This window comes from Schistocerca nitens, chromosome 1 (genome assembly GCF_023898315.1).
Source record: "Schistocerca nitens isolate TAMUIC-IGC-003100 chromosome 1, iqSchNite1.1, whole genome shotgun sequence".
In the NCBI taxonomy this organism is placed as follows: domain Eukaryota; kingdom Metazoa; phylum Arthropoda; class Insecta; order Orthoptera; family Acrididae; genus Schistocerca; species Schistocerca nitens.
This window is the reverse complement of record NC_064614.1, coordinates 607939138-607951320: the sequence shown is the minus strand read 5'-3', so window position 1 is coordinate 607951320 and position 12183 is coordinate 607939138. Positions and strand designations below refer to the sequence as shown.

Below are 12183 nucleotides of genomic sequence, written 5' to 3'. Positions count from 1 at the left end.
TAATGCAATGTAATTCCACATTTTTGAGATTTGCAAGAAATGCTTTATGCCAGGTGTCACATTTGATGAGACACACATCATGTGAAATTTTGTTTTTGAACTTACTTCATTACTAGTGTATGAGGGATAATGGTGTATGATGGATAGTATGAAGTCATTTATGTGTTATCACTAAGTGTTAAATGAAATGTATTTCCCATAATTGTCTGGGACATTTTAAGGAAAATGTGTGCATCTATATGGAACTGCAGAATAGGGTACTGAATATTTTGAAAGAGAAACTTAAGTTTTTTGCCTGTTATATGGAAGAGCATGTTGTGCTGTCATATTTACTTTAATAAATGCAAGCATGATCTGACTGAGTTGCATCATACAATGTAATCTGAGATCAGAGTTTAATGCCATTGTTTGATCAAAAATTGTTTTATGAATTTCAATGTTCACTTTTCGTTTTACTTTCCAGAGTTAATTTACTTAGAATTGTGATATATATACATATATATTTAGTTTCATTGCTAAACAACTATAATTTTTGGGTTTTTAGTTTTAGAAAAGTGGTTACTGAGGATGGACAACATGAAATTTTATCTTTGGTCATACTAGAGCTATACATTGCTAGCTGTATGGTAGTAAAGATGACTGAAACACAGTTGCCATTATAAATTTTAATGATACATTTTTATAAATGTAATATCCATGGAAGGAAATTCAAATTCATGGTATTTCAAGCAATATGAGCTATTGTTTACAGGCCAGAATTTTAATTTAATGAAGAAAATTACATTTTACCATGGATTGTGTGTAAGAAATGTGATCTTTTTAATACTTGTGATTGCTGATTGCTTATGTAATCCTTTTGAGCATGGGTGTTGAAATCGCAAATCTTGAATGAATCAGTTTGATTAATTCCTTTGAAATAGCTTTATAATATAAGATACAAGGATGAGTTTAATTGTTGTCAGCTTAGAATATTGAAATTGGATTCCTATGACATGTTTTATCACTTTTCGTGTTGCTAAACAGAATTCCCATTTCACCAATTAAATAAGCCACCCTTGTCTACACAGGCAAGTCCTCAACACACAAACTTATTTTCTTACATAACATGTACTAATTTGAAAATTATTCAGATTAATCTTTTAGTACTCTTGACTAGAATTTTAGAAATGTAATAGATACAGTTCTAGTTTCTGAATTGAATATACTGCTTACAATGTATGATTTAGCTTTCTCCAAAGGAGCTTACTCATTTCTGTTTTGCCTACATATCAAAATGCAATTCTTTTTATCAGAGACACTGTAACATAAGATATTCAGTAATTTCACATATTTATAAATTCCTGGTAGTCCATGCAAGTTTACCGTCTGATGATTTAGCATCATTCATTTTCTAGAGAAAAAAGACTGAACCGTGGACTGCATGTAAGATAAACAAAATGGTCTTGTGTTGAGCAAAGTACGTCTAGGGCATGAGTAGAACATTCCATTATTCATTCATCATGTGTTCAGTTATCATTGACATCATGCATAACATCATCTTTGTCGGATTGTTGGCAGGGTTGCTACTCAGGAGAAAGTTGAAAACTACAAATATCTCCTGCTGATTAGTATATCTTTCATTTCATGATAATATTTTAAGTTCATGCAAATTTATTGTAATGCTCCATCAAATGTAATTCATTATAATGCCAATTTGAGTGGATATTCCTGTCAATGACTGACGTAATTACTTGGTGTATTTTTGCACTAAAAATTTCACTGGTTTACATTCCAACATTGTAATTCCCCAACAGTCTTTATTTTTTAAGTTATTATCCCTTCATTCATAGAGTATAACTCTGATTCTAGGTGATCACATCTGGAAACACTGTATCCAGGTACTGGATAAATTACACATACTGTTAGTGACAAAGCCGATGCTTTCAGTTTTATTTCATCATTATTGCAAAAAATTATCACACAGTTTCCTTTCACTTTGTTATATCTGTGACACATTCAGTGTTTTCTCTTTTACATTCAACTAGTGTTTTAATTTCTGTTGCTTCTTGCTCTATGCAGGGCAGTGGGACAATTATAGATATGCCTCTCTCAATACTGTTTGCAGGACCAGGAGACAATTATAGATATGCCTCACCCAAGATAGTCTTGCTTTTAATCATGTTCAATTTCTTATGGGTTCTTAGTGCTTTCAAATACAGCAATTATTTTTATAATATCATTCTATACATTTCCATATTTTAAGTAATTTATGCCACATTGATAGGTCAAAGTTTTTTTGGAACCGTATTTATGAGATATAAATCCTCACAAATTAACTTTTTGCAATACCCATACTTTTATGAAAATAAAATGCATGTTTACCTAATACCTCCTCAACTTTCTGATGCAGCACTCAGCATACACAATTTACCATTAAATGGCATAGCAGGCAGAGGGTGTATATATTGATGCTCATGGGTTTAGGTTACAAAAATCAAGTGATATGATATAGTGATTAAGGCACTTTGGGTGGAGGGTTGGCTCCAAATTCTCACACTGTTTTACTTTTATTTTTCCATTGTTTCTCTAAATCACATAAAGCACATGCTAATATGGTTTCTTTCAAAATGACATAGATACTTTTTCATACTCAACCTAATGTAATCTAAGCTTGTGCTGTGTATTTAATATCCTCTTTACCCTACAGACAGAATGTTAAACGGTAACTTCCCTTTCATGTAGTTGCAAAAATAATGTTTTTCAATATTTAATTCAGTTTGAGTTTTACAGTTGGTTTAGCATAGAAATTGAATGGTTAAAATTTTTACTTTGCTTACAGATTTCAACCACATTTTGTTTCACATTTCCCTTCTTACATGTTGAAGGTTTACAAGTTTATAAAAATGGTGTTGTTGTTTTGTATATAGACCACAGTATATAGACTATCTTTTTATCATCATAATGAAAATAAGTTCATCTGTCTCATATTTCATTATGATCTTCTACCCTTCACATATATTTCTTAACACCTCTGAATTGTCATTTACACTGGCAATGTGTTTAGATTTCATTCATTTAAAAATTTAAGCTTCCAGCTTTCTCCAGTTAATTGTTTAATTGTCAACGGCCAATTGTCTAAAATTTTTGAACATTTGTCTTGAAATGTTTTGATTTTGCTGTCTGCCATCTCCTCTTGTTTTCATTACTGAATCATGCATGTCAGATCTCTTTTCCTTTTTCATAATTATAAGTTTTATTGCTTAATCTGACAGGTACTGAAAAGATATTTTTTGGTTTTCTTTGCACTATAGACACATTTGTTTTCAGACATGTCACAAGTGATTTTCAGTGTTTTTCCTATCAGTTAATCCAACTTCTTGTAAAACCAATCCTTTTTATGGAGAGTGCAGTAATAAACTCTCATAATTTTCAGTAGGCCTATTTCTGCCAAGACCAGTTACTTGAAAATGTTATTTTTGCTTTGATGTCATTGTTTGTATTTTATTGTGACCAGCCAAGTTACCCTCAGAAATTCACTGATTAACATTGCTATATTAAATTATATAAAGTTAACCATTTTAAATTCTGTAAGCTAATCTTAAGTAATTTGCAGAATATTGTCCTTTCAGTCCAAGCTCACAAGTCTTTTAGGTCCCTTGCTCAATCTTAATAACCACATCCTCCAATTCAACAAATTCTAGTTATTACTGATTGCTCAGTTCAACATTTTGTTGACAATCACATATTACTTCTTATTTAGCTGCAGTTATTATTCACTGTACAATCACCCAAGGTGCTTTTATAATTTTTAATATGTTCTGTGACTTAGCATTTGATAGACAATGAAAAATATGCACTTATTTTTGTACCTTAATTTCATGTAATTACCTTTTTTTTTTTTTTTTTTGCTCCAAAATGTGCCCTTGGACTAACATATGCCAGTACATTATCCTCTGTCAATTACAGGATCAACTTGTGATGAGAGATTTGTATACAGTGGAACCTCGCATAGTGAGCATAACTCGTTCCAAAAACTTATTCTTAGTGCATAACACTCATTGAGCAAAACAATTTATCCCGCATAAATTAATGTAAAATACAATAATGCATCCCATGCAGAAAAAGTACTAAACGTTTTATATTATTCATGCTAGTTATTCAAAGAAAATTATATTTACAGTATTATGTACTTAATTATTCATTATACAGAAGTAATTCTTTTTTACAAGGAAGCTATCTATAGCCATTTGTTTCTGCAGATGATTCAACACTTGGTGAAAATGAGACACAGCATTATCATCAAGTAAATTTGTAGCACACATTGTCACTTCTTTATTGGAGTGATGATTTTCAGTGTATGATGCAACCGATTCCCATGCTTTCAGCATTTCTCTTATTGCACCAGAAGATTGCTGCTGTGCCGTTATTGCCTCCTTCTCCTCCTATGAAGAACTCCTCTCCACATATTCCTGCTGTGAAACACACTGCAACTCCATAAGCTCTTCGGTGGTCTTCTTGGCTATGATCATCCACAAGTTCATCAGTATCATTGTTATCACTTCTAGTCCCATGCTCTTGGCAAAAGACACAGTCTCATTGACTACAGACTACAGAGATACTGACTCAAATGCCTCAGAGTTGCATTTGACAATTCACTTCAGCCAAAGCTTCGTTGAAGCAGAAGTGAGAGTTCTCTCGATAACACCTTCTCACACCTTTTTGATCATCTTGATGCAGGCAATGATGTTGAAGTGATATTTACAAAACTCTCTGAGAGTGAGATTGATAGCTTCAGTGAATTCAAAGAGTGCTTTAGTATAGAGTTCCTTAAAGTTAGAAATAATCTACTGTCCATAGGCTAGAGTAGTGGAGTGGTGTTGGGAGGCAGAAAGTGGATCTTGATGAATTGAAATTCTTCAAGGAGGTGTTCTTGTAGGCCTGGAAATGGGCAGGAGCATTGTCCATAACAAGCAAGACATGGAGTGGCAGATTCATCTCAGCAAATATTTTTTACTGCAGGACCAAACACTACATTGGTCCAATCACAAAAAAAGACCACATGTCACCCAAACCTTGTTGTTGGACCTCCACATCACATTTGACCCACTCTTCTGGACTTACTTCTTGAGGGCTTGTGGAGTTTCTGAATGGTAAACAAGCAGCTGTTTAATTTTCAGATCACCACTTGCATGGGCACAAAACAGGAGTGTGAGATGGACTTTCATTGGCTTGTGACAGGGCAAAGTATCCTCCTCTACTGTTATAAAGGTACACTTCAGCATCTTTTTCCAGAATAGACCCATCTTGTTACAATTAAAAACCTGTTGTGGCAGATAATCATCAGAGGCTATAAGCATCTTGAAGTTGCTGATGAACTTCTCTGCTGCCTTTGTGTTGGAGCTGGCTGCTTCACTATGCCTCACAATGCTGTGGATGCCAGTTCTTCTCTTAAACTGCTCGAATTGCCTATGGCTTCCCTTAAACACTTCTTCGGCCACTGATGATCCTGGTGTCTTCTTATAATGAGGTCAGCAAAAATTATTCTTGCATTCTCACAAATGATGTTCTCGTTAATAGTTTCACCATGCCATTGCTTTGATGTCATCCAGAATATGGAACCATTGTTTAGATACTCTTTGTCATTCCGTTTAAAGCATCTATCTCCTTAATGTTGTCCTTGTCCTTGAGGATAGTGCATATAGTTGATGTAGACCGACGAATTTATCCCTTACAACAGTTACACTACAGCAGTAATGATGCACCCAAATCATCTAAGAAAATTGCTAGATAGTGACAATTTTTGTTAAGGGTCAAAATATAAAAGTAAATGAACTGTGAATCTATATCACTGATGTCAGTTTGGAGCATTGGAAATTTTTGTTATCAAACATGGAGGCTTTCATTGAAGTTAAACAACTGTGCTGTAAAAATCAACCTGAATGTTATGAAGAACAGTTCAAAATACCTAACAGGCTTCCTTTGACATTCAGCACATCATAGAAGTGAAGTGGTGCTGAAATGAATATCAAGTTTCTTTATTCCTTGCCAGTTAATAGAAAACCCACATAGTTAGAGAGTACTGGAACAGGTTTGTGATGGGATTTAGGTTGTTGACATTATCCAGAACTTCAGTTTAGCCAAAGACATGTCATAAAAAATTATGATGAAGCCAAAGAGATGTCACAAGAAAATATGATCACCATGTGCTTGGGAGACAAGAATGTTGGCATGCCTCTGTAAATATAGTCATATAAGTTACACAGAAGTATGGAGAATGTTTTGATTACAGCACCATTGCTAAGCCATGCAAATGATTCACACATATCAAATAATTTGGAGAGACTATTCAAATACTTCTAATTGGGATAAATAGATCAGGTAACTGATGTGAAGGGCAAACAATACAGTATCCGGTTTTTGGTACAATTATGAAGAACTTCACATTGTTACTGATGGATATGATTTATGAAATGAATATGCAAACAATTCTAATCCTAAATGACTTATACTGAGTTGTAGGGTACCTGTGCATTCAGTCCTGAGCATTTTCCAATTCTTACTAGGTTGCAGAGAATAGTGGGATCAGAAAGGCAGAAAGTAAGATATTTGTCTAGCCAGGCAAAAGTTTTCACATCATTAAATATTCTCACATCAAATATAATAGAACAGAGGGATCTTATTTTACAGGAAAGTGGCATTTAAATTTCTATTCTCATGTTGAAGAAACTAGAAGAAACTCATCTTGTTTTGCAGGAAACCATAACTTAAATTTCTAAAAATATCTTTTCAGCAAATAGCTGTGAGTCTGTTTCATACTCAGTGAAAGAAGTGTGGAAAAAAAAGTCAATTAGAATTGGTGACAATTACCTTCAAATACATATTGCAAGTATATTTCTGAAATTTGATGTTAAAAGACACAACCAGGAAAATATATTTTTTGGCTTTTAAATCCTCACTGTTTGATATTTGACTAAGCATGCCAATGTTTTGTAGCTTGCAGCTACACTATATGAAAAGTTATTGAACATTTTGTAGTATTTTTAAAGTTCCACTTAATTTAAATATCAAGTTAAATTCAATGGCTTGTTTGACAGTGAGGTTATTCTCCATCTTCATTTATTTTTGTTACATTAATCTATGCAAATTTAAGAGACAAATCATTCCTCAGTTTCACATTTCAATTTTTCACATCAGACTTGACTGACAGAGAAATCTATAGCAAATTCTACCAGAAGTGACATGCACAAAGTCTAAACATAAGGTAATACCTGCCTTCAGTATTTGGCTTTCTATACTTATGCCCTTTATCTTCTATTGCTCTTGCTCACATGAATGTACAGGTTGCATAACCATTATCTCTTTTGTCTTCAGTGCTGAACTGACAAAGTTATTAAATGACACATATAATCTGTATCTCTTATAAAACAATTGTTTTACGAAATATCAGTACTGAATTGGAGAACTGATCATCTGATCATTCAACAATGCATGCACGCACTCACTCTCTCTCTCTCTCTCTCTCTCTCTCTCTCTCTCTCTATCTATCTCTCACCTTTCTTACATTTCTACTATGTAATTTCTCCATCCAATTTATCTCTCAATTGTTCCTAATGTTGACTTATACCACCTCATATGTATACTTGGGATTCATTATTGGTACAAGGGATCTGACAAATTTCATCAAATGTGTTCTGTATAAAGGCATAGCATTTATCAGTATCTAAATTAATCTTTAACTTCTTTTTCATATAACACTGTTTTTACAAACTAATATATTGCAACATTCTAATATATTGCGACATTCTTCAAAGCAATTTATTCTCTCTATAACTGAATGTGTTTAGATTAATTAGAAGAATATTTCTAGGCTGCTACATTTTATTCCACACCACTGAAGAAAATTTTAAGTTGAAAGATATATTTTCCGTATTACAAAATAAAACTGAAGCTATGTCATATAAAAATATTTTATGCACTTGTTTAATACAGTGCTTCAATAAACTGTATCACTCATATTTCTCCTAAATACAGAGTTTATTTTTTATTTTTGGGAACAATAAGATAAATAATATACCAAACATATTATTTTGGAAATTACTTTCAGTACACAGTGTGCTTGCTGTATAAATAATTTTTAAGAATAGGCAAGGAGTTGTTGAATATTCTTCTTTAATCTTGTTTCTCCTGTGATATATAAATATGTTAATACTTATGACCACAATCTACTGGAGTACTGTGAATCTGTAATCGCTGCAAGAATTATATTGTAGTTCTTAATTTGATATAATTCATACATTTAATAACATGAGGTCTGCACCTGTTAACATAATTCTTAAAAAATTTAAGAGAACTGTGACTACCATCATTGATAGACCAATCTATAAACACTCCAGAAGTAAATAATAATATAAATGATACCTTGTGATTTATCATCATAGATATAAAGGTATTTCAGTGTCCCAGATTTAGCTTCACTAATGTAAATATCTAACTACATTATTTTGTTATAATAGAGAGACAATGAATTATTATCAGAGATAGGTTTTGGATTTTTGTTCAGATATTTTTAATTAGCTGTTTTTATTCGATGGCAAATTGCATACTAAATAAAAGGAACAGATTATATCTTCCCTTTCTGATTTTTATTTGTTGTAGCTAGTGCCCCGTCATCAGACGAATGTGAGGCACCTGTCTCTGTCTCACATCAAGGCTATGATGAGAATGCTGCTGGGCAGTGGTATCCTTATGATCCTAACATGTCACCTGTACCTCCTTACTGGGGTCCTGAGGCCTGGTGGAGATACTACCCTGTTCCTAATTTGGAAGGACAGAAGAATTCACAAGCTCCTTCTCCGCACTACTGGGACCCATATTCAGCTATGTATGCTTACATGGCAGAAATGGCTGCATATGGTTATCCTCCTCCACCATATCCTCCAGTCTATTCACCTCATCATTTCACTCCATCAAGACAATTTAGATACCCACATAGTGGAAGTGATTCCGATGAATGTTCTGGATATTCATCCACTGATGAAATGGCATATTATGGGGCAAATTTTGCACATGGAATTCCCCAGGGACATCCTCCAGTAATGCTTCCACACATGAATCATCCATCAGGAAATCCACATAATGTACCAGAAGGAAACACAAATGAGATTTGTAACAATGAAAAAGAAAATATGCATAAAATTGTAACTGAACCAGACAAGATTTCTGAGAGTGTCACACCAAAATGTAATGAAGCCAATGGAAAGAAAGAATCAACCAATGAAAATGATAGTAGTAGCTCTGAAGAAGATGATACCAGTGATTCAGATACTGAGGTGGAGGATGAGAATAGAAATGAAGCAGATGAATCTGCTAAAAGTAGTAGTAACAGTCTGCAAATGATTCGGTCTGTTTCTGATATAAACGTGTATAACAATAACTCTGGTTCAGATGTTCTTTCTCATAGCTCTGAAACGAATGATGATGAAACAGAAAGGGAAGAAGATTCAGATGGAGATGATGAGTTTGAAGAGGTTAGTGACAGAGGACATTATAACAATGAAGAAGAGACTTGCCTTCCACACCAGCTAAGTGTGATTTTTGAAGAAAGTGAATGCAGTGATGTAGAGTCTACTAAGCGCATTCACTCAGCTGAGAAAGCTGATGTTCGTAACTTAAGCGAAGATGGTGACAGTTCAACAGCAACGCTGGATAATTGTGAAGATGACAGTGATGTTGATTATGATGCAATGGATCCTGGTTCATCAACAGTAACAGTACGTTTGCCACTAAAACTCAAATTCAGTAGATCAGAAAATGATGAAGAGGTAACAACACTGATCGTTGGAGATAGTCAGGTGAAAAGGATTCCCAAGGAAGATGAAGTTCTTGGTGACACAAAGTTAAGAGAGCTGAAACCAAATGTGAATAATAAGGCAACAGCTCAAAAAGAAGCTGATGTATCAGTAACTGTTTGTCTGACAGCACGATCTAGTTCTAATGATAAAGTAGAACAGTGGAAGCAAGATGTGGATAAACATTTTAACCAGCAAGGTGATATAACCAAAAAAGAAGAATCTGAAATATCAAAGCTTTCAAGACATGGGAGTTTAGAGGATAATTTAAACAGGCAAAGGAGTGCATCAGATTTAGATGTATATGAAACTGCTGAGTCTGACTCTGATATATCTGTTTGTCTGTCACTGCCTCTGAAGAAAACAAACAACAAAAAGCCACAACCTCCGAAGTCACATATTACATCAGAGAATTTGAATAATGTATCTGAAGAGGATGATGATGATGGAAAAGTGAAGGGTGATGATAGCGACTGTGCTTTCAGTCACTGGGAAGATGATTCCAGTAGTACAAGTATTCAAACTGTAAAACTTGCTCCACATATTAAAAAACTGATTGGGTCTAATATTGATGATGAAAAGAGTAACAAGACTTCAGAAGCTAAAGGTGTAACAACAAAAGACAAAGGTGAACAGAATAGGAAGGTACAGAGCAGTAATAAAATGCAAGAAATATCAACTTGCGAACAACAGTGTGACAAAGAGGATGAACATGCCATGGTTAATACTGCTAATCATGAGTTGGAAGACACAGATACAAGTGAAGATGAGAGTTCCTCTAATTCTGAGAGTATAAGTAGCGCCAGTTCCAGTAGTAGTACAAGAGAGAGGAATATATCAATAAAACCAAAAGAAAAAGTTGAAAGTCCTGCAACAAACTATGTTTCTGAGAGAAACAGCAAATCAGAAAATACAAATAATAATGACAGCAGTGACATAACAGATAAGATACTTAATATTGTTACTGATAGTAAAATTATTTCCAATAATGAAACTTTTAACAAATTAGAAACTTCACAAACACAGCCAAAAACTGCCAGTGGGACACACAGAGATAATCAGAGAAGAGACTCCACAGAAACAAATAGTCAAGGAAGAAATGAGATGAGAACCAGTAATTCAAAATCTCAGGAAGAAAGTGAAGAAGATGATTCAGGAGTAACATCTGACTTAAGTCGTCCCATATCGGATGCAGACACAGAGTCTGAATTAAATTTAAATGAGTTACAACTGTTAAGCAAATGTCAGAGAGCAGCTACTCATTCTCGTCTTTTCAAACTTCTCCAGGATGAATGTGGGAAAGAAGATGAAGAAAATGATGAGGATGATGATAAAGCAGAAGATTTACACACAGAATCAGTTGGAACCCTGAAATCAAGGAAAGATCAACTTACACTACCACTGCGTCAGAATAGTTCAAGTGATCCAGATAGTCTATCATCTTCTTCAGGCATTGGGTCTCCTGCTTCTCCAACTATTACTGATCGTTTAGTAAAAGAGCTTATACGAAGCTTGTTGCAAAAGAAAAAAGGTAAACGTCTAAAGAAATTACCTCTGGCAAAACTACATGCAGCTGCATTACGTATACTGCAAGAAGATATGGATCCATATGACACAGTCAGTTCCCCTGGTTCAGAAGAAAGCAATGGGTTTTGCTTGCCTTCAAACCAATCTTGTTTTCAGACTCAACATTCCATTAATTATAATAATAATAATGCCAACGCTGCCAATAGCAACATTGCCAACCCACTGATGCCCCCAACACATGCCATGTATGGTGCAAATTATTATGATTATTGCAATTATTATGATTCTTGGGGGAATCAAAATGCATATTATGGAACTGACCAAACTTTTGAATATGATGTTGTTCCTTCAAAAGCATTTAAGCTTTTACAAGAACACACCCAACCACATGGTTTCAGCACAGGTCTCATAAATGGACTGTGGGCTAAGTGTCCCAGGATACCAAGCTCAAAAAACCTGCCAAAGGATCTTGCATCAGCAGAGACTTCAAAAGAGAACAAGACTGGGTCTCAGAGTGATCCCCTACCTGAAGCTCCTGTAATTCCAGAAAATGAGTCCAGTGCAGAGACCCCTGCCTCAGCCCAAGCTTCATGATGTGAAAGAGATGAGACAGGCAGACTGTGAACAGAGGGTGATCACTTGTTCAAACGTTCGAGCTTTTGGTAGACATTTGAGATGTCTGTAGCAGGTCGACCAGCTGGGTCATACCCAGGAGGTACTCGGCATCACCCTCTTTTATAAATTTTGTGACTTTAGTCTTCTAATAATTTTGATGCGTACTGTAGTTAATCACTTATTAATTATTTCTTGGTAATTTTGGTCTGCATTT

The 12183-nt window shown here is 34.5% G+C and overlaps 1 protein-coding gene across 1 annotated transcript in view; it reads left to right on the top strand.

Moving 5' to 3' along the window:
- LOC126256894 (uncharacterized) overlaps positions 1–12183 on the top strand; it is a 758813-nt gene that overhangs the window by 729953 nt on the left and 16677 nt on the right. Inside the window, exon 14 of the mRNA XM_049955519.1 lies at positions 8635–12069. Within this exon, the coding sequence (XP_049811476.1) occupies positions 8635–11948 (3314 nt within the window). The 3' untranslated portion in view covers positions 11949–12069. The remainder of the gene's footprint in view (positions 1–8634; positions 12070–12183) is intronic.